The sequence below is a fragment of the Mustela putorius genome, unplaced genomic scaffold (genome assembly GCF_011764305.1).
Source record: "Mustela putorius furo isolate JIRA1106 unplaced genomic scaffold, ASM1176430v1.1 tig00001566_pilon_pilon_pilon, whole genome shotgun sequence".
Lineage (NCBI taxonomy): Eukaryota > Metazoa > Chordata > Mammalia > Carnivora > Mustelidae > Mustela > Mustela putorius.
The window spans coordinates 289,907-314,102 of record NW_025421798.1 but is presented as its reverse complement, the minus strand read 5'-3'; the positions used below and the strand labels follow the sequence as shown (position 1 = coordinate 314,102).

At 38.2% G+C, this 24,196-nt stretch overlaps 1 protein-coding gene across 17 annotated transcripts in view; it reads right to left on the bottom strand.

Moving 5' to 3' along the window:
- The window catches only part of HUWE1 (HECT, UBA and WWE domain containing E3 ubiquitin protein ligase 1), a 173,342-nt gene that overhangs the window by 67,587 nt on the left and 81,559 nt on the right, over nucleotides 1-24,196 (bottom strand). For all 17 annotated transcript variants that reach the window (XM_045087833.1, XM_045087836.1, XM_045087835.1 and 14 more), the window contains 7 exons: nucleotides 14,857-14,963; nucleotides 14,283-14,460; nucleotides 12,597-12,688; nucleotides 11,782-11,993; nucleotides 5,825-5,882; nucleotides 4,629-4,805; nucleotides 1,426-1,671 (listed from right to left, as the gene is read on the bottom strand). In XM_045087833.1, coding sequence (XP_044943768.1) covers nucleotides 1,426-1,671; nucleotides 4,629-4,805; nucleotides 5,825-5,882; nucleotides 11,782-11,993; nucleotides 12,597-12,688; nucleotides 14,283-14,460; nucleotides 14,857-14,963 — 1,070 coding nt within the window. The remainder of the gene's footprint in view (nucleotides 1-1,425; nucleotides 1,672-4,628; nucleotides 4,806-5,824; nucleotides 5,883-11,781; nucleotides 11,994-12,596; nucleotides 12,689-14,282; nucleotides 14,461-14,856; nucleotides 14,964-24,196) is intronic.

Below are 24,196 nucleotides of genomic sequence, written 5' to 3'. Positions count from 1 at the left end.
ATCAAGAGGCGATGGTCACAGGCAACTCTTTTTAAAGAAACAGTTTCGCAGATTCAATGACAGCCTTCTAATTCTGTTAGGTTGTGCTGTGGGACTTGCTATTTCCCTCTTACTTCTTAACTTCAATTAATATTTGGATTTATGTAATTCCTTGAAGTGAACATTTCATCTTAAATTTTATTTAATAAAAAGTCATAAAACTCAATTCCAAACCTTTGTCACGTAATTATTTCCTCAATAGTTTATATCCATGCTTTTCAATTGATTTGATACAAAGAATATACTCCTGCTCAACAGCATAAAACAAGGGTGCTAAAACATTACATCATTTAATCTTTAGAATCGATTACTTGAGAACTTAAAGTTGTAAAACCATGAGCACACACAAACCACCCCCCCTTTCTGGAACCACAGGAGGAACCTCACATGGATTACAGACATAGGGTTTGATATTCAGGTAATCTTTACTAATCTCTCTTAATTACCATTGACTTAAACACGCTATGGTCAAATTTCCTTCTTGCCATCCCATTATCAGGCCTACATGCATCTGTACAAAGATTAGGAAGTAATAAGGCCAGATGAGCACCCAACTGAAGCTTGTCCACTAAAAAGGGGACTATAAATCCAAGTTGGCCTATGTAGCTGCTAAGATCTATTAATGCCTGTTATTTTTTTTAAAAGATTTTATTTGCTTATTTGAGAGCGAGTGAGAGAGAACAGAGGGAGAGTGAGAGAGAGAAGCAGACTTCTCTGATGTGGGGCTCGATTCCAGGACCCTAACACCATGACTTGAGCTGAAGGCAGGTGCTTAACCGACTGAGTCACCCAGATGCCCCATTAATGCCTATTATTTATAGTAAATTAATAAAACATGAGCAATGATCAAATTCCTGAGGTAGCACTCAACAAAAAGTTTCCAACTCAACTTTTACTCTCAAGAAAGTCTAATTCACAAGGGGCGCCTGGGTGGCTTAGTGGTTTAAGCCTCTGCCTTCGGCTCAGGTCATGATCTCAGGGTCCTGGGATCAAGCCCCATGTTGGGCTCTCTGCTCAGCAGGGAGACTGCTTCCCCCTCTCTCTCTGCCTGCCTCTCTGCCTACTTGTGATCTCTCTCTGTCTATCAAGTAAATAAATGAAAATCTTAAAAAAAAAAAAAAAGAAAGTCTAATTCACAAATTATATGGTCACCCAAATTCTAATAAAAAAAAGGGAAAATAAACTAGACAGCATCTTGAAGCATAAGCTTGCATCCCCCACCAAAAAAAAAAAAAAAAAAAAAAAAAAAAAAAAAAAAAAAAAAAAAAATCTGTTCTTTTAGCAGCTAGCCCAGGTAGAACTGTTTCTAAGCAGAGTAAGATGCCCAGTATGTGACCTATGTACTTCACTGGCTTTAAACTAGCTTGTTCGCCCCCCAATTCTTACCTGTCCAACTCTGCAAGTATGAACAAACATCATGATGTAGGCATGGGCAGCAGTGAGCGCATGGAGTAGAGGTGTGGCCTGAGCCGAAAGGGTAGCATCAGCAACGTTGCCAGCACAAGCCAGTTCTCGCAACAACACTGAGCCTCCAGGAGATTCAATTGGGCGGTGTAAGGGCTCCAAGGATGAAAGGATGGAGTCCAGCTGAAGGAGACCCTCTTGAAGGACTTTGGGTTCATGGGACAGTGTCTGAAACAAGAATAATAATTAAAGTATTAATATACAATGAACTTCATATACACCACATCTTTAATAGTCACAATGGAAGAAGTAGAAGACAAGTGTCACAAATTTTGAACCTGGCCATGGTATCCCACCTGGTTAAATGGTAGAGCCAAAATATGAATGCAGATATGATATACCTCAATGCCTCCTTTTAGAGCAACACTTTACCTCTCTCAAATGAGAGGCTTTCAAATGTGGTAAGTCAATCATATTTAAAAGCTTGTGATGGCCAAACTGAAAATACTATTATAGCAATGACTCTATACTATAAGATTAATTATAAATTTTGCTCAACAAGGAGCAATATTAGGCAAGTTTTCAAAGTATGGAAGTGACCAGTATTACTACTGTTTTTTTCTTCCTAAAATAAAAGAGATGATTCTAGAATAGGAATGAGGTAGGCAATCTCCTTTTTTATGAGACAACTCAAGGATTATAGGACACGGCCCTTGTAATTGCTTTTCAAATCTGCAGAAAATCTCACAATAAAATACTATCACTTGCCATTCAAAGATAGGATAACTTATGTGCCTTTACTGTGGCTTTAGATAAATCTATGAATTCTCACATAGTATCTTAGAGGTAGGATAATGATGGAGCACAGCCTCTTTACCTCTCTCCTATAAACAGCACTTAATATTGCAAAGAGTAAAGCAAAATAAAACATTACGGATATGTCACAATTACGGACTTTACAAATCCAAACGCAACTGTATTACTGATTTTTACCAGAAATTTCTTATCACTGCACAATCCAGCTAATGAAGGAGCTTCACAGATTTAATGCAATCCTTATAAAATCATCAATGGCTGGGGAGGGCAGAAATAGAAATCTCTCTCTTAAAATTTGTAGAATAATCTCAAGGGACCCCAAATAGATGTAACTACCTTGAAAAAGAACAAAGTTGGAGGTCTCACACTTCTTGATTTCCAAGCTTATCACAAAGATAAATAAAAAAATGTGGTACTGGCATAAAGAAATACATCATATATACCATATAAAAACAATTATTCTAAATAGATCAAAGACCTAAATAAAAGAGTCAAAACTATAAAAGCATGTAGAAGAAGCCAGAGGGTAAAAGCTGCAGGATTTTGGATTTGGGAGTGACTTCTTAGATTTGATACCAAAAGCACAGCAACAGCATAAAAAAGATAAAATGGACTTCATCAGAATTAAAGCCTTTTGTTCATCAAAACTATTAACAGAGATAAAGGCAAACCAGAGAAGAGAGGAAAATACTGCAAATCATTTATCTGATAAGGAATTAATATCCAGAATATAGAAAGGACCCCTATAACTCAACAACAACAAAAAACAAACCCTACTAAAAAATGGGCAAAGGACTTGAATAGACATCTCTCCAAAGATACACAAATAGCCAGTAAGCACATAAAAAGATGCTCAACATCACCAATCATTAGAAGATGCAAACTGATATCATGCGATCTCAATTCACACCTATTAGGTTGGCTACTATCAACAACAACAGGGAAAAAAAAAAAAGGAAAAGAAAAAGTAAGTAAGTGTTGGTGAGGATGCAGAGAAATTGGAACCGTAGTACACTGCTGGATGGAATGATGTGAAAATCCTGGAGCTGCTATGGAAAACAGTATGGTGGTTCCCTGAAAAATTAAAAATAGGTACCATATAATCCAGCAATCCTACTTCTGAGTATACAACTAAGAGAACTGAAAGAAGTCTTGGGTATGATCATACTTTTATATGGAATCGAAATAAGTCAAATACATAGGACCAGAGAGCAGAATGATGGTTGCCAGGGGCTGGGGGGAAACGTGCAGATGTTGGTCAAAGGGCAAACTTTCAGTTATGAGTAAACTGTGGGGATATAATATATATCTTGGTGTCTATAGTTAATAATGTTGTATACTTGACATCTGCTGACAGTAGATCCTTAAGTGCTTTTACTGTACAAACACACACACACACACACACACACACACACACAGTAGTCTTAAGTAAGTATTTTCACACCTGTGTTCATAGCAGCACTATTCAAAAATAATCAAGAGGTGGAAGCAACCCAATGGTCTATCAGTGAATGGCTGGATAAACAAAATGTGGCTTATACATACAACAGCATCATAAAAAGGAAGGAAATTCTGACATATCCTACAACATGGGTGAATCTTCAAGACATTATGCTAAGCAAAATAAGCCAATCACAGAGAGACAAATACCTTATGAATTACATTTACATGAGGTACCTGGAACAGTCAAAGTCAGAGACAGAAAGTAGAACAATGTTTACCAGGGGTTGGGAGGGAGAGAGTAGTGTGGAGTCGTTGTTTAATGAGTACAGAATTTCAGTTTTGCAAGGTAAAAAACTTTTGGAGATCAGTTGTACAACAATGTATATGTACTAAAGACTACTGAACTATATACCTAAAAATGGTTAAAAAGGTAAACATCATATGATGTGCATTTTACTACTACTTAAAGTAAATAAAGCACTTAATTTTTGGGCAAAATTTGAGCAATAAACTATAGGTCACTTATGGTTAAAATGCATGACTATCAAGCTTGAAAAAGGAAAAAAGCTATATGACTAAACAATACCAGATTGTGTTAAAAAGCATCCATGAGAAAGGATGACACAAGAATAATAAACCCAGTTCCAAAACTTTCTTCATCTACCATCCCCTCCAATAAACTCAAATACTGGAACTATATACCAAACCTAAGAACAATGAACAAATAATTTAACTTTTCAATGAGAAATAATGTGACACACTACTTATTAGTCACAAAATTCACTTGATTCACTTGTAATACATAGCCACACATTTCTTATTTTTTAGTTGAAAGTAAAGGGAGACCAAAGTAAAAACATGTATACAGAAGTATTACAAAATTGATTTCTGAAAAGAAATGAAGATATTTGGCCAGAAGCTCTTACCAATATGGATTTGCAGACACCTGCAACAGCCTGACAGGCTGCAGATGTGGGAAAGTCAATGGGCAGATTGGGAAGGCCCAAAATGGTAACCAAAGGCAAGAGTCCTTTCTGATTCACAAATTCCTGGCAGTGGTCATCTGTTGTATTGTTGCTCAGAATAGATTCCACAAATTTCATCTAGGTAATGAAAATTTAAAAAATTAAGTTAGAGTCTGACATCTGGAACTAAAAGGCAAGCCTGGAGTAAGGACAGGGGTTGCCTTGCAGTCATAAAATCAGTATTTTCTAGAATACCAAAACCTTAAATAAATAGGGAGAGAGATAGGATATGGACCCTAAACATCCAAAAAACAAAAACGAAACCTCCAAAAAATACCACACAGGAATAATTACTTCTTCCCAATCTACCTTTCTGGCCACACCTAAAGTCATGTAATTTGAGAGGATAAATGATTTGCTCAGGGCCACATCCATGAATTAGTGGCAAAATCATATCTGATCTCTTAATGTGCTTCTTACATGATACTATGTTGCCTCTCCCTGTAAATAAAAATGGATACTCTTTCTCAATGTGTTCATAATGCAAATGAAAACCAGAACTCTAAAAAAGAGTGACTTGGACCAAACAAAAGCATTTTTTTAAGGGAAGAATGTAAAATGTGGGCAAGAAACACACAGGCATAAGGAACCATCTCTGGAAGTCTTGGAAGTGCTTAGTGGGCTAGAACAATTGCTAAGTGGGCCCTTATAGGTAAACAACTCTGGGAAAATTCAAAATCTTCCCTTTTTTCCTGTGAAACACATGGTAAGTTGAAAGAAATGGTCATATTACTATTTTTTTTAATATAAAGGAGAAGTTAACAGGAAAAATAGCAAGTAATGGGAAAAATTTATGTTGGACACATTTAAAGAAAATAATACTGGATTGTCCTAAACAGCCCACTCTCCTGTTTAAATTCCAATGGCAAATAGTAACAATGAACAAAAAACTGAGAGTATTTAGAAGAAGGAAGAGTGTTGTCCAACTGTTGGCAAACCAGTCTTACAGAACAAGGTTTGCACATCTTTTCCCACTGATCTACACTTTAAGGGCCCCAATGAAAATAAATGTGGAAATCACTAGACTATCTGGTAATCCCACACATTTTCCAGAAAAACACACACCTTTACTCAGTTTACCCTACCATGAATCTTACCACATTAAGGATGTAATCCATGAGGGGAATAGGAATACGTTCCTCTGTACCAACAACCCTGTTAAGGGAGAAAAGAGTGAGTTACACAAATTCACAATACCAGTGCAAGAGAACGAAGTGAGGAAAGGGAAATAGCATGAAATTCTAGGTCCTTTCTCTAAGTCAGACTTCTAGACTTCAGTACAGTATAGGAAAAAAAAAAGCTGAAATCAATTCTAAAACTAGTTTTTCTAGCCCGAGTAGGTTGAGAGCACAAAAGGAAAAACCAAGTCTTCACAAACTCAGCATATGCACGTATCTCAAAAGAAACTATCTTAGGCAAACTATCATAGAAGGAATTCATCAATATGAAAATACAAAAAAAAAAGCCAGTTTGATTAAGACTATTGAAACATCTGTTGAAGACAAGAGCTAGACAAAGAAACAAATACAATAAACATCTTACCATGTTCTTGCATCAGGTTTAAAGTTATAATAGAGAGCAGGAAATGGAATTTAATTTTGTTCAAAATTCCATGCTTAGACTGACAAACCATTCAGAACAAGTTAATCAAAGATGAAGCCGGGGCGCCTGGGTGGCTCAGTGGGTTAAAGCCTCTGCCTTCGGCTCAGGTCATGATCCCAGGGTCCTGGGATCGAGCCCCGCATCGGGTTTTCTGCTCAGCAGGGAGCCTGCTTCCTCCTCTCTCTCTCTCTCTGCCTGCCTCTCTGCCTACTTGTGATCTCTGTCTGTCAAATAAATAAATAAAATCTTTAAAAAAAAAAAAGATGAAGCCAACACCCAAAGCCTCCTTTCTTAGCAATTTATATTTGTATCACAACAGTCCCTGAACTATCAAAAAACTGTGATCAGGTCATTTGCTTCGGATACTTCAATGCTGCAGTTAATGCCACAGCTGCAGAAAATGCAGCACTTAGCTCAATCTTGGCTTTTGCAAGAAATAAACAGAAAATCCACAAAAATATATTAAAATGAAACAAAATCTACCTCAAGGTAAACCCTAGAAAAGGACAAAACTTGAGTCTAATAGGGAGCATTCTGGATACAGGCTCTTGAAGACATTTGGGGGGGGGGAAGGGGCAGAAATAAAAGGGAGAAGTAGGGGAATAGAGAAAGCAAGAGAATTTGCAAGAAGTTCACAGTTCTTGTCCTTGAGCAAGACAAGATGTAAATAAAGATTTGTCAAGCATGAGGGCATTGACAGCAAAATGGAGACTAGACCTAGTGGAGAGGCATCAGAAATGGTTTCAGTGATGAAATATCCAGAGCTAGGGTTTGGCAAGGATATCGTGAACACTCTCAATGAAGAATTTAGGGAAGAGCTCTGTACAAAGGCAGGACCTATAAGCCACGAGTGGAATGATTCCATGGCAAGACTGCAACCTTTCCTTGACCGTAAAGCTCCTTCTCAGAACCACTGCGGCATTCCCTGCTACTTGTACCAATCATCTACCCCAGCTTCATTGCACCTTCTGGAAAAGAACCAATAAATCCATCTCTACAGCTAAGGAGTACAGGTGTGGCTCTAGCCCAAATTAAATACTTGTCCCTTTGTAGAAACCGAAGGCAATGACAAAGAGCCAAAGTAATATCATGAAATGGGACCAAGGTACTTCCTTCATTTGCTTAGGGAAATAGAAGTTAGGGAAAATAAAAGAAAATAAATCAACACGTGGTTCTTAATCCAAATCTAGGAACAAATTTGTTCAATAATCACTTTTTCATTATCCTCCTCTTTGGGCCTCCAGGCTTAGAACATCATACAGGAACAGTACATATGATAAATTCTCCCTAGTAGAAATCCCTCTATTAACTGGTTTTAAGAAGAATTTTAATCTTAACCTCATATGAAACTTTGACCCATACCATCTATGAAGCAGTTAAGTCTGCATTCCTACAATGAATAAAACAATTTACCTTAACTGTCAAATTAAAAACTTCCTGTCTCCCCTTTGAATAAAGCACACATATTCCCAAACTCAATTTTACATGTGTATTTATGGTACTGGAGCCCTTAATCAGAAGTACAGAAAAGGGACGCCTGGGTGGCTCAGTCGGTTAAAGCTGCTGCCTTTGACTCAGGTCATGATCCCAGGGTCCTCAGACCAAGTCCTGCATTGGGCTCCTTGCTCAGTGGGGAGCCTGCTTCTCTCTCGGTCTCTGCCTCCTTGTGCACATGCTCTCTCCCTTTCTCTCACAAATAAATAAATAAAATCTAAAAAAAAAAAGCACAGAAGAAAAATTCCAATTGTGTGTCATACTACAGGGTATAGAACAACAGGTCTCAGGGAATTATTTGGGGTGGGGTGGTGTGAATCATCTCTTTCTTCCAGCTCTTGAGGAGACACAGCTGCCTTTGGCAAAGAAGTCCTCCCAGTGAGCTACAATTAAGGAAACAGCTGCTTTTCTAATTGGCTGCCTTTAAAGCCCAGACACTTGCTATTCAAGTTCCAGAGACGACATGGATTTATATATCTCATTTCTTTCAAGTTGTTCAGGATAGGCAGTTAAGTTAGGCAAAGTAAATGGAATCCACCACAAAATAAACCATGGTGCCTTCACTAAAAGCCCTGGTTACTCATTGGCAAGTATATTCACCCCCAGCAGTATCAGTTTTACTGACATGAGAACAGTTTAGAAGGCAGAAGAAAGAGGCCAAAACACAAGTATTTAGAATTACTTGTGAATGTCTTTGGATGTAGACCAAACTGTCATGTATCTGGGGTAGACTGTAGTGCCTAAATTTCCTTATTCCAGATTGAGCACAAAACCACATGTCTCAAGATCAAATACAAACAGCATTTTCAAATGCAAGCTGCTGATTTTAGAAAAAATAAAGAAAAAAATATTATTTTATCCTGGAAAAACCTAGAAACTCAAAAATCCATCCACAGGAGTGGATTCATTCAATGAAACACTACTCAGCAACGAAAAGAAACCAACTTGGAGATGCAACAATGAGATTCCTTTCTCATGAATTTCAAAAACACGCTGAACAACAGAAGCCAGATATAAGAAAGTACATACATCAGGTATGCTACACATATGAGACTCCATATACTGCTTTTATAGAATATTCTAGAACATACAAATTTATTTAGTGATGATTAAAATAAGTAGGGGCGCCTGGCTGGCACAATAAATTAAGTGTCCGACTCTTGGTTTTGGCTCAGGTTGTGATCTCAGGGTTGAGATAATGCCCCACAGTTGGGCTCCACATTCAGTGGGGAATCTACTTGAGGGTTCTCTCCCTCTGCCCATGCCCTGGCAATGTGCGCTCTCTCTAAAATAAATAAATTAAAAAAAAAAAATAAGTAGCTGTCCTGCTTTAGGGTAGAGAAATTGGAATCTTAAGATTGTGCAGTTTACAGAAATTAAACCTTAATTAAAAAACAGGAAAAAATATATTCATGTGTTTATTTAAGGCACTGGACAACAGATGAGGACACGTGAGACTGGAATTTGAGAGTCCCACTGAAGAATTCTGCATTGGGGGTGAGTTGGGGGACACAAATAAGACTTCTGGAGAGAAGGGATGGCACACACTATAAATTTTTCTAAGCCTCTTCCCATACTGGCAGAAAGTACATAGTAACTCCCACCATAACAACTACCTGGGATAGGGAGATAAAAGAACTCCCTTTAATATATTATGGCTTTCGAGATGAAGGTTGAGTTTAGTCAGTTTCTTACTTTTCCTTCCAGCCTTAATAATCCAGAGTAACCCAATTGAGACTTCTGAAGGTGGCAGAACTGGGAAAGTATACATATGTCAACATTTGTGAGACTCTTAGATATGTTATGTGAATGAGGTAGTGATAAACACCCAGACCACACAGAGTATAGCAAAACATCAATACCATGGAATAGCAATTGCTAGAGTCCTCTATAGCTTTAGAAGCTACATATGATTAACACTATGGTAGACTATTAATGCTGTGCATGCCTGTATTTTTACTATTTCTTCTCATTCATGTTTCATTAGGATCCACCTCTCTTGGCATTTAAAACTCAGGAAATCCTTCATCTAATGCTCTAGAGTCATTCCATCAAAGCACCAAATGAACATTTACTGGCCAATTATCCGCTATATACAAAGTAATTAGGATACACTGTAAAATGAGACATTGTCCCTTCCCTGGAGGAGCACACAGATTAATGGGAGAAACCATTAGAAAATATGAATAATTCCAACTAAACTTTGGGAAGAACACAAAAGACTGACTTCCCATTCGGAGGTAAAAGGAAAAGCTCCTTTAAGAATGTGACGTTTGAACTGGCTAAGCAGGAATTTAGTAGATAGAAAAGAAGGAGATAAGATAATTTGGGGTGGGGTGGGGACAAATATAAATAGTACACAGTGACATATATCCCATGAAAAGCACGGAGTGAAAAAATACAAGGGTGTGAGAAAACATCAATTTACTATGATAGCTTAAAATGTGGGCACATTTTATTCTAAGGTATTCTGGTAGAGAAAAAGTTATATGCAGATGAACACGTGCAACCTCACTCAAAACCACCCTCCCACTCCTCAAGTTTAAGAAATCCTTCCCTTGTCTTGTAGTCAGGAAAGGAAACAGTATCTCTCTCTCTCTCTCTCTCTCTCTCTCTCTCTCTCGCAGGGTGGCTAACAATCAAGGGTGTGGCAAGTAAGCACAGATTCTGACTCCTCTGCATATAAAATCTTGTTTTCTTTCAGGTCTCTTCCGAAAGAGAATGTTTTAATCAAAATTAGAAGATGCTGCTAGAATGAAGTTGCCATCTCAGACAAGGGTAAGACACATCTGTCCAACAAACTTAGTAGTTAATGCATCTCCTCCAAAAAACAACAAACCCACCCAAAACCAAAACCCAAACAAACCTCATACCAACAGGCTCATCACTTCCTAGAGCTCCAAGAGGGCACACCAGTTTTGTTGTCCAGGACTTTCCTCCTTCTGTGTATTCTGCCATAATTTTCTCTTAAGTTCCAAACTGTCATTCAAGACCAGCCCAAGCCCATTCATATCCACACTTAAAACATTTCCTGTTTTTCTCAGAACTAGGTATCTATAAACCAGAAGAGCACTTATTAAATGGATAAATGCATGACAGCTCAGAGGTATCACACCCTCTTCTGGCATGAATATGATTAAGAGTTACAGATACGGGGGCACCTGGGTGGCTCAGTGGGTTAGAGCCTCTGCCTTCAGCTCTGGTTGTTGATCCCAGGGGACTGGGATAAAGCCCCGCATTGGGCTCTCTGCTCAGCGGGGAGCCTGCTTCCCTTCCTCTCTCTCTCTGCCTAATAAATTTTTTTTAAAAAGTTACAGCTACAAGTTACATTTCACCCCTTGCATGTGACAATATAAGCTCAAAGAGCCTGGTAGACTATGCACCACCAGCCAGCAAGCAGTCTTAAGCCCATCCCCCAACTCATTCAGGTAGTCAATTTTTATGTAAAACAAAACTTAAATAAACAGAAATAAGAAGGAAAATCTACCGTGCCTGGTTATAATAATATCGTATATTCCAAAGACTTATGATTTATCTAAAATAAACAGATAGTAATCAAACAAAAGCAAAGACCAACCAACAACAAATCTCTGTAATTTTTAAGGACTTTGGAGACAGGCTTCAAAAGTGCAATGTTTCATTATGTGCTCACTTATGCAAACAATCAAACAATGATGCAAATACCAAATCAACAATGGGGAAAAAGTCCTCTGAGAAAAACCCATAAACTTGATATAGTGGATTCAATTCCATGAACAAATTTTAAAGAAAGACACCTTGCTAAGGCAATCCATACAATTAATTATGAAAGCCTAAATGATGCACAATGGTCAAAGAAAGAAAAAACTAGACTCTTAGGGCTGGAAGAATCCTGTAATGAACCAACTCCCTCATGTTATGGATGAAAATGACATGCCTAAGATCACAAGGCTAGGAAACCTGTCTTGTCAATACTTACTGCTGATTAGGCTCTGTTTCATTCTGTTGGGTAGAATTAAAGCTCTGCATGGCCTGTACTTCTTCCTCCTCTTCATCTTCACTAGAGGCCTCTTCTGCAGCATGATTAGACCTTGGAGGAGGAGCAGCTGCAGTTCCATCAGCCTTCTGGATTGATGGCTTCTGACAGATGTATTTAGGGTCTCTTCCAAGATTACAGATTTCTTCAAGTAACTGTAAGACACAGAAAATAGGATTATTTATTAGTAAATAAGAAACGGGGGACAACTAACACTTTTAGAGCATTTTCTATCTGTTATACACAGAAGTACCAAAACATTTTATATACATGTATGTATGTAAAATATATCACTTATGAAATATAGTCATCAATCCCATTTTACAAATAAGGGAACTGAAGTTCTGAAGTTAAATAACTTGTTAACACAGATGTTAAGTGATCGAATGACTAATCTGACTTCATGTCCCAATTCACAATAACTAGGAACTCCTACATCATTCAGGCAACTGGCAGGGATACTAAATGTGAAAAAAATATCAAGAAACAAAGATTAGAAAAAGTAACATGCTTTTACAAATGAAGTTAAATCCTGGCAACTTGTTAATATCTTATGGAAGAACACAATACTTAAGTGACTTTTGGGGGAGGGTCCGGGACAAAGGACAAACCCAAGGACATGGAGAAAATAAGGCAGATATAATCCTCTTTTAGGCCTAGCCCAAGAATCCAGATGACCTCCAGCAGGCCAAGTTTTTTTCTTAAAAACCCCCTTAACTGCTCTCTCATGCCCATGGTTAGTCTTAATCACTTCCTACCTTGATGATCGCCGTTGTTGCATCTGTTTTGAGGGTGGGCTGATGTCTCATGAGCTCATCAACAGCACTCCCCAGGTTAGATGCAGTATCCCCTTAAAGCAAAAATGAACTGTTAGAAAGACTGAAAGAATAGAATTTGAGCTATCTTCTTTGCCAATGAGGAGGAAAGAAGAAACTGAGCTGGTGGTTATGATTTTTCTAATGCCACATTTTCTCAAATGAATTCACACCAACTTCTGAAAGTAAATCATTAGGGAGGAAGAAAAAAACCCCATCAGTCTACTGAACATATTTAAAAATAACCACGTACATTACATTCTACCCTTGCAATCTCTACTACCAAGGTCTGAACTAGCAAAGAGAGAGAGAAAAGAAAGAAGCATAAAACCATTAATCCTCGGCTGCCCCAATAGAGAATGACAATGGCAGCTCGAAAGACAAAGTACACTTATGAAAACTGGATTCTTTCTAGAACCCTACCTCCTCACTATTCCTCAATAATATGGTCTCAAATACACTGGAAAGGAAATCTATTCATTTGTGACTATTCTGGGGACTTAGATTAGAATAGAAGTCTACTAAGATCAACACCTCAGGACTTTGTATCTCCTATTGCTAGATAGTAGATCTGGAAATATACTGCCCCAAATACCCGTCTCTCACTAGCACCATGACAGCAGATCTAACAATGAACTTTGATAGTCTGAGGAACACTACCTCTTATTTGCACATCCAAAGGTCACTGGAAGGAAGTCCTCAGCCTCTCTCAAGTTCTGGCCACTGAGGCATCCAAGTGGCACAGAAATGATGACAGGTGGAAATTTCCCAAGGAGACCTTTCCCTCTTGTGCCAGACCCCAAGCCCTAGGTGAACTTGCCCCCAAGATCTCCACTGGATAATTCCTGCTCCTCTGGGTAATCCCACTGAGGGCAGTGCAGTGTAGGTCCTGCCTCCTGGTAGTCCACCTGGGAATTCAGGGCTGCCCCTCCCGCCCTAACCCAAGAAGAGGGGGGCAGCTTCTGTGAGTCACTCCACAGTTCAGCTTCTGACCCGCCCAAACGCTACAGCCAACTGGAACATGAGGGCATGGTCTGGAGGGATCACCTGAAGATCTGGAGCCACTTAGGCCACCTAGGAACGTGATTTGGACCATTTGGTGGCCCAGGAAGGGAAAAGGTTTTCCCAACACTTGTACAAATTTGGATTAAAACTTTGAACTTCTGAACACACACACACACACACTGAACTGCTGAGAAACATGAAAATATGAGCAGAAGATAAAGGTGAAGTATTCTTTTTTTTTTTTAAGATTTCATTTTAAAATTTATTTGACAGAGAGATTACAAGTAGGCAAAGAGAGAGGGGGAAGCAGGCTCCCCGCTGAGCAGAGAGAGCCCAATGTGGGGCTTGATCCCAGGGTCCTGGGATCAAGACCTGAGCCAAAGGCAGAGGCTTAACCCACTGAGCCACCCAGGTACCCCTGAAGTATTCTTTTCTACCTGCTATACAATGTACATAGTGATATAGTAATAACTATATTGATAATTCCCATTAAGCTTAGAACACCTAGCCAGAGAAATGTGAGGTCAAAAAAGGGTTTTCTTCTCAAACTGGTGGCTCAATAATCACCTAAAATCTTAGCACAACAACAATCCAATTATTGTAAGATAAATCCTGGTGACTTACCAAGAGGATCAGAACTCCTCCTCCTTCGCATGGCTGGGAGGTAATCTGGAGACAAAAGAACTTTGAAAAGACGTTCAAAAGGCTGACACTGCACAAATGACTGAAGACCTCGGGCATTCAAGCAGAGTGCACTGAATACATTTGGGAGGGAGCCAAGGACTTCACGGGTAGCAGGAACCTAGAGAGAAGATCAAGTGAATTTTTTTTTTTTTTAAAGATTTTATTTATTTATTTGACAGACAGAGATCACAAGTAGGCAGAGAGGCCGGTAGAAAGAGAGAGAGGAGGAAGCAGGCTCTCCACGGAGCGGACAGCCCGATGCGGGGCTCGATCCCAGGACCCTGGGATCATGACCTGAGCCGAAGGCAGAGGCTTTAACCCACTGAGCCACCCAGGCGCCCCAGATCAAGTGAATCTGAAGACCTCTAAAAGCATTCAGGTATAGATGCCACGAACCTCTGACCAGGCTATTGCACAGAGAGGTAATAGGGGAGGGGTATATTGTGGGAAGGTGCATATCATGCGGAAGGGTATGCAAAGAGCATTCTTTACAGAGAGAGAGTAAAGGACTCACATCTTTGATAAGCAGTGCATGAAGCATGACATCTGTTAATCCATTGTCCTGGAGTGAGGAGAGAAGTGATGGTTCTTGAAATACAAACACAGTCACCACTTCAGTAGCTAAAAAAGATGAGAAATAGGAAAAACTCAGATAGTGTTCACAGGTATTAACAATAAAACTCCAAAGGCTTTAAAAAACATACCCAATGTACAATAATTTAAATACTTACACTTACTCTGAAACGAAAGCTCCTAATACTGCTCCATCAGAAGATCACTATTAAGAATTAGGTGAAAAACCTTCAAGATTTTTATGGGCAATGTATAGGTATAATGATAATTAATAATACCATAATGAACACTGAAAAATATACCAAGAAATTTCAGGTGCTTTCCTCACATAAAAAAGGTAACTATGTGAGATGATTTGTTAATTAGCTTGATTATAGAAATCATTTCACTACATATATCAGATCATGTTCTACATCTTAAACATATATAATTCAAGAAATACATATAAATGAAAAACATATTAAGATTTTAGGAGCACATTTTTATACCACTGAGGTTACACTGCTATATAACCTGTTTCTTTTAAATTATAATATACGCCATATATTCTCCTTTTTCTTTCCCTGTCATTACACTACACTTCATTCAAATGAATGGCTGCATACCACTCCACTAAATACATGAACCACTGCGGATATAAACCAGACCACGATTATGAGAACTAACAAATCTAAAAATGCAACCTTTGCTTAAAATGCAGGGAAAATATCTAAGATAGGGGGGTGGTTTCCGGACTGAAGTAAACAGCTGATGGAATGGACAAAATGTCTTCTCAAAAGCCTTTTAGTAATTTTAAAATACCATTAGCAATGTTAAGAGTTCTTAGGAATGTAATCTGCCCAACTTTTGACAATATTGTATTTAACATGGGCTGTATAGATGGTCAGCAGTGCTCAAGAGAAAATTAATGCATTCATTAAAGGTAACCAAAAGCGAAGCTAGAAATAATAGAAAAAAACAGCATTTAGTGAACTGCAAGCCAATAGGACGAATAATTAAAACCTGCAACTAACCCTCTGAAAAGACTGAAAAAGCTTACAAGCTTATGTGAAATCCAAGAAAAGCAGGCAGTATATCAGCAGTTAAAAAAGGAGATCTGACCAGATTTAGAATAAAATTCTTTTACAAACTGTATGCTTACAAGTGAAATGTAATGCTTTTGTAAGAAAATGTGATAAAAAAATCGACTCTCAAGAAGTTGTAAGAAAATGTGATAAAAAAATCGACTCTCAAGAAGTGATAGCAAAGCAGCCTAGCCCATTAACCATTTTTAAAAGTAAAAATACCAAGTAACAGGCACCAAACCAACAGTTTCATTATTTTTAAAAAAGATTTTATTTATTCATTTGTCAGATAGAGAGAGAGTGTGCATACAAGCGGGGCGCCGGGGAGAGGCAGGCAGAGGGGGAAGCAGCCTCTCCGTTGAACAAGGAGCCCAATGTGGGACTTGATCCCAGGACCCTGGGATCACAACCTTAGCTGAAGGCAGATGCTTAACAGACTGAACCACCCAACTGTCCAAAAAGTAACAATTTTAGATGTGAGATTATTAAACCTTCTAGGAGCAATTAAGACAAGGCTTCCCAACTCATTTTATGACATTTAAAAATTTTGACTTTAAAACCTGACAAAGGGGTGCATCTACTCCAAATGTCATTGAGATGGGCAAATATATGACAATTACTGGGGACCAACAGTTGTCAATGACCTTTGGGACTTCTGATGGGACTACAAACTTATGGAAACTATAAGTCATTTTTTGGGTTCCTACTGATATATAATAGAATCTTCCACAGACTTTTTCCTAAAACAAATGTCTAAATTAAAAGAAGTTACTAAAATTGAGTATTCATAAACTAAAATTAGTGTTCTACTAGACGTTACTAAGAAATCAAATCTGTTATTTTACCATAGTCTTATAATGCTATGTCATAATGCTACTGTGCAATGGGACAGTTTAAACCCTCTTTTAAAATTAACAGATGACCAAATATTAGAATTTTTTAAAAAGGAAACACAAAAACCAACTGGCTCCATGTGGAACCTAGCAACTGACTACTAAGTTAACTCTTAAAAAATTAATGATAGGGAGGAGTCAAGATGGCAGACAAGTAGTAGGTTGAGATGAGATCAGGTAGCAGGAGATCAGCTAGAGAGTTTATCAAACCACTCCGAACACCTACAAATCCAAAGGAGATCAAAGAGAAGAGCAATAATACTAGAAACAGAAAATCGACCACTTTCTGAAAGGAAGGACCTGTGGAGAATTGAATTCAAAGCAATGGGAAGATAGACCACGGGGAAAAGGGCTGGCTCCCGGCAAGCGGCAGAGCAACAGAGCAAAAATGAGATCTTTCAAAAGTCAGCTCCACTGAGGGACATCCCTCCAGAGGCTAAGCCAGGTGAAGCCCACGTGGGGACAATGTGGCCTCAGGCCCCGTGGGGTCACAGAAGGATTGGCGTTGTCTTGAGTGTTGCAGAGCTTGCAGGTATTAGAGCGGGGAAGCCAGCTAGAGACAGAGACGAGGAGTGAGCTCTCAACTTGGGGTTACCTTAAACTGTGATACGTGGCACAGTCAAGACACTGCTCTTTGAGCAGGGACCCCACAAGATCCGGGGAGACCCTCCCTGGAAGAGCTCAGGGATTTGCTTGGGTTTAGAGACTCCAGCTGGGGCTGTGTGCCAGAGACAGAGATGCTTGGTCACAGGCTGGGTGAGCTTGGAGCACGGCCAGGTGTCAGAGAGATGGGAGTGACTGAGTGCTTTTCTCTGAGGGTGCACTGAGCAATGGGGCCCCGAGTACTCGGCTCCTCAGGGCTAGAGACTGGGAGGCAGCCATTTTCATTCCCATCCTCCGAAACTCTATGGAAAGCATTCAGGGAACAAAAGCTCCCGAAAGTGAACCAGAGAGGATTACTTAGCCAGGCCCCTGGTAAGGACCGTGCAATTCCGCCTCAGACAAAGACACTTGAGAGTTACTACAACAGGCCCCTCCCCCAGAAGATCATAAGGAATCCAGCCAAGACCAAGTTCACTTACCAAGGAGAACAGCAGAATTCCAGAGGAGGAGAAAGCAAAGCATGGAATTCATAGATTTCTCCCCATGATTCTTTAGTTTTGCAAAGTTAATTAATTTTTTTTACTTTTATTTTTTCTTATGCTAAAATTTAATTAACTTATACTTTCCTCTTTTAACATTTCTTAACTAGTTTATCTTAACAACACCTTTCACAAAAAAGTATTTTTGAACCTTCAATATTATAGTTATATTTTATCCTTCATTGTATCTCACTTTATTTTTTGTATATACATGGATATTTTTCTTCTAAAAAATTGGGAATACAACTTCTTCTACTTTATCAAAATATACCCTAAATCTAGCACAGGGCTTTTGTTCTAGTTTCCAGACTAAGCAAATTCTCTCCAGGTTCTTTTCCTTAATTCTCCCAAACAACTTATCTTATCAACTCCTTTCATACAAATTTTTTTTTTTAAATTGTCATATTCATAGTCATATTCCATCCCTTCATTGTGTTTACCCTTATTGTACGTATGTGTGTGTGAATATATATATATATATACATACATAATATATATATATATATAAAATTTTTCATTCTTTAAGATTTTGGGAGGTAGTTTCTTCTAAGAGACCAAAATACTCCCAAAATTAAGTGGGTAACTCTGTTCTATTCATCAGTTTAATATATATATATTTTCTTTTTTATACTTTTTCTTTATTTTTTTTCTCTGAACTTCTTTTTACCCCCTTTCTTTCCCCACGATATGGGGTCTCTTCTGATTGGATTAAAGCACATTTTCCTGGGGTCTTTGCCACACTTTTAGTATTTTATTCTCTCCTTCACATATTCTTATCTGGATAAAATAACAAGGCAGAAAAACTCACCACAAAAAAAAGAACAAGAGGCAGTACCGGAAGGCTAAGGACCTATTCAATACGGACATTGGTAATATGTCAGATCTAGAGTTCAGAATGACGATTCTCAAGGTGCTAGCTGGGCTCAAAAAAGGCATGGAAGATATTAGAGAAATCCTGTCTGGAGAAATAAAAGGCCTTTCTGGAGAAATAAAAGAACTAAAATCTAACTAAGCTGAAATAAAAAAAGCTATTAATGAGGTGCAATAAAAAATGGAGGCTCTTACTGCTAGGAGGCAGAAGAGAGAATTAGTGATATATAGTGATATATAATATAGACATATATTATATATTATAATTTATATGTATATTAATGTATATAATGTACATATATTATACGATATATATAATTCTCTGTCATTTGGTCTTATATATCACTATTGTATTATTGTATTATTGTCAATGTGTTTCAATGTGTGAATGACAAACAACTACTGGACCATGAGGGGAGAATTCAAAAGATGAGTGGTAACATAAGACAAAACAAAATTAGAATAACTGGAATTCCAGAAGAAGAAGAAAGAGAGAGGGGAGCATAAGGTATATTGGAGAGAATTATTGTAGAGAATTTCCCTAATATGGCAAAGGGAACAAGCATCAAAATCCAGGAGGTGCAGAGAACCCCCCTCAAAATCAGTAAGAATAGGTCCACACCCCAACATCTTGTAGTAAAATTTACAAGTCTTAGCGACAAAGAGAAAATCCTGAAAGCAGCCCGGGACAAGAGGTCTGTGACATACAGTGGTGAAAATATTAGACTGACAGCAGACTTATCCACGGAGACCTGGCAGGCCAGAAAGAACTGGCATGATATATTCAGAGCGCTAAATAAGAAAAATATACAGCCAAGAATACAATATGCAGCTAGGCTATCATTGAAAATAGGAGAGATAAAAAGCTTCCAGGACAAACAAAATCTGAAAGAATTTGTAAACACCAAACCAGCTCTACAGGAAATATTGAAAGGGGTCCTCTAAGCAAAGAGAGAGCCTAAAAGTAGTAGACCAGAAAGGAACAGAGACAATATATAGTAATAGTCACCTTACGGGCAATACAATAGAACTAAATTCATCTCTCAATGTAAATGGGCTAAATGCCCCAATCAAAAGACACAGGGTATCAGAATGGATAAAAAAACAAAACCCATCAATATATTGCCTATAAGAAACTCATTTTAGACCCGAAGACACCTCCATATTTAAAGTGAGGGGGTGGAAAACAATTTACCATGCTAATGGAAATCAGAAGAAAGCTGGGGTGGCAATCCTTATATCAGATCAATTGGGTGTTAAGCCAAAAACTATAATAAGAGATGAGGAGAGACACTGTATCATACTCAAAGGGTCTGTCCAACAAGAAGATATAACAGTTTTAAATATCTATGCCCCTAACATGGGAGCAGCCAACTGTATAAACTAATTACATTGACAACAATACAATAATAGTAGAGGAATTTAACACCCCCTTCACTGAAATGGACAGATCATCCAAGCAAAAGATCAACAAGGAAATAAAGGCCTTAAATGACACACTGGATCAGATGGACATTACAGATATATTCAGAGCACTCCATTCCAATGCAACAGAATACACATTCTTCTCTAGTGCACATGGAACATTCTCCAGAATAGATCACATCCTGGGTCATAAATCAGGTCTCAACCAGTATCAAAAGATTAGGATCATTCTGCATATTTTCAGACCACAATGTTCTGAAGCTAGAACTGAATCACAAGAAGAAATTTGCAAAGAATCCAAATACATGAAGACTAAAGAGCATCCTACAAGGAATGAATGGGGTTAACCAGGAAATTAAATAAGAATTGAAAATATTCATGGAAACAAATACTAATGAAAACACAACGGTTCAAAATCTGTGGGATGCAGCAAAGGCAGTCCTGCAAGGAAATTAGACAGTGATACAAGCCTTTCTCAAGAAACAAGAAAGGTCTCAAATATACAACCTAACCTAACACCTAAGGGAGCTGGAGAAAGAACAACAAAGAAAGCCTAAACACAGCAGGAGAAGAGCAAGAATAAAGATCAGAGCAGAAATCAATGAAACAGAAAGCAAAAAAACAACAGAATAAATCAATGAAACTAGGAGTTGGTTCTTTGAAAGAATTAGTAAGACTGATAACCCCCTGGCCAGACTTATCAAAAAGAAAAAAAAAGGACCCAAAGAAATAAAATCATGAACGAAAGAGAAGAGATCACAAACACCACCAAAGAAATAAAATTATAACAACATATTATGAGCAACTATACACTGGCAAATTTGACAATCTGGAAGAAATGGATGCATTCCTAGAGACATATAAACTACCACAACGGAACCAGGAAGAAATAGAAAACCTGAAGAGAGACCCATAACCAGTAAGGAGATTGAAGCAGTCATTAAAAATCTCCCAAAAAACAAGAGCCCAGGGTCAGACAGTTTCCCAGGGGAATTCTACCAAACATTTAAAGAATTAATTCGTATTTTCCTGAAACTGTTCCAAAAAATAGAAATGGAAGGAAAACTTCTAAACTCATTTTATGAGGCCAGCATTACCTTGATCCCCAAACCAAAGGTCCCATCAAAAAAGAGAATGACAGACCAATATCCTTGATAAACACAAATGCAAAAATTCTCACCAAAATACTAGCCAATAGGATCCAACAGTACATTAAAAGGATCATTCACCATGACCATGTGGGATTTATTCCAGGGCTGCAAGTTTGGATCAACATCCACACATCAATCAATGTGATACAATACATTAATAAAAGAAAGAACAAGAACCATATGATACTCTCAATAGATGCTGAAAAAGCATTTGACAAAGTACAGCATCCTTTCTTGATCAAAACTCTTCAAAGTGTAAGGATAGAGGGTACATACCTCGATATCATCAAAACCTTCTATGAAAAACCCACCACGAATATCATTCTCAATGGAGAAAAACTGAGAGCTTTTCCACTAAAGTCAGGAACATGGCAGGGATGTCCATTATCACCACTACTATTCAACATAGTACCAGTACCAGAAGTCCTAGCCTCAGCAATCAGACAACAAAAAGAAATTAAAGGCATCCAATTCAGCAAAGAAGAAGTCAAACTATCACTCTTTGCAGATGATATGATACTATATTTCGATGATATGATACTATATGTGGAAAACCCAAGAGACTCCACTCCAAATCTGCTAGAACTTGTACAGGAATTCAGTAAAGTGTCAGGATATAAAATCAATGCACAGAACTCAGTTGCATTTCTATACACCAACAAGACAGAAGAAAGAGAAATTAAGGAGTCAATCCCATTTATAATTGCACCCAAAACCACAAGATATCTAGGAATAAACCTAACCAAAGAGGCAAAGAATCTATACTCAGAAAACTATAAGTACTCATGAAAGAAGCTGAGGAAGACACAAAGAAATGGGAAAATGTTCCATGCTCATGGATTGGAAGAACAAATATTGTGAAAATGTCTATGCTACCTAAAGCAATCTACACGTTTAATGCAATCCCTATCAAAATCCCATCCATTTTTTTTCAAAGAAATGGAACAAATAATTCTAAAATTTATATGGAATCAGAAAAGACCTCGAATAGCCAGAGGAATATTGAAAAAGAAAGCCAACGTTGGTGGCATCACAATTCCAGACTTCAAGCTCTACTACAAAGCTGTCATCATCAAGACAGTATGGTACTGGCATAAAAACAGACACAAAGACCAATGGAACAGAATAGAGAGCCCAGAAATAGACAGTCAACTCTATAGTCAACTAATCTTTGACAAAGCAGGAAAGAATGTCCAACGGAAAAAAGACAGTCTCTTCAACAAATGGTGCTGGGAAAATTGGACAGCCACATGCAGAAAAATGAAACTGGACCATTTCCTTATACCACACATGAAAATAGACTCAAAATACATGAAGGACCTCAATGTCAGAAAGGAATCCATCAAAATCCTTGAGGAGAACACAGGTAGCAACCTCTTTGACCTCAGCTGTAGCAACTTCTTCCTAGGAACATCGCCAAAGGCAAGGGAAGCAAGGGCAAAAATGAACTATTGGGACTTCATCAAAATCAAAAGCTTTTGCACAGCAAAGGAAACAGTCAATAAAACCAAAACACAACTGACAGAATGGGAGAAGATATTTGCAAATGACTTATCAGATAAAGCGCTAGTATCTAACCTGTATAAAGAACTTAACAAACTCAACACCCAAAGAACAAATAATCCAATCAAGAAATGGGCAGAGGACATGAACAGACATTTCTGCAATGAAGACATCCAGATGGCCAACAAACACATGAAAAAGTGCTCACCATCACTCGGTGTCAGGGAAATACAAATCAAAACCACAATGAGATACCACCTCACAGCTGTCAGAATGGCTAAAATTAACAAGTCAGGAAATGACAGATGCTGGCGAGGATGTGGAGGAATGGGAACCCTCCTACACTGCTGGTGGGAATGCAAGCTGGTGCAAGCAGTCTGGAAAACAGCATGGAAGTTCTTCAAAAAGCTGAAAATAGAGCTACCCTATGACTACCCTATAGTGCAATTGTACTACTGGGTATTTAACCTATACAAATGTAGTGATCCGAAGGGGCATGTGCACCCAAATGTTTATAGCAGCAATGTCTACAACAGCCAAACTATGGAGAGAACCCAGATGTCCCTCAACAGATGAATGGACAAAGATGATGTAGTGTATATATATACACAAATGAATACTATGCAGCCATCAAAAGAAATGAAATCTTGACATTTGCAATGACATGGATGGAACTAGGGGTTATTATGGTTAGCGAAATAAGCCAATCAATTATCATATGATCTCCCTGATATGAGGAAGTTGAGAGGCAACGTGGGGGTTTGGGGGGTGGGAAAAGAATAAATGAAACAAGATGGGATCAGGAGGGAGACAAACCGTAAGAGACTCTTCATCTTGCAAAGCAAACTGAGGGTTGCCAGGCGGAGGAGGGTAGGGAGAGGGTGGTAGGGTTATGGACAATGTGGAAGGTATGTGCTATGGTGAGTGCTGTGAAGTGTGTAAATCTGGCAATTCACAGACCTGTATCCCTGGGGCTAATAATACATTATATGTTAATAAAAAAATAAAAAATTATTCTGAAAAGTTAATGACAAAAACCACATTACAGAACCTACAAAATCCATAAAACAGCAATAATGTGTTAAGACAAAGGGTCCCTTAAGGAAATAGAAATTTACAAAGTTTGTAAAAACTGTTTAAAATTTGATACTGCCATAGGCATCTTGAAAGGTTATACAGAGAAATTCTCTCAGATAGTGACATGAAATCAACATGGCAGGCGTACTAGCTATA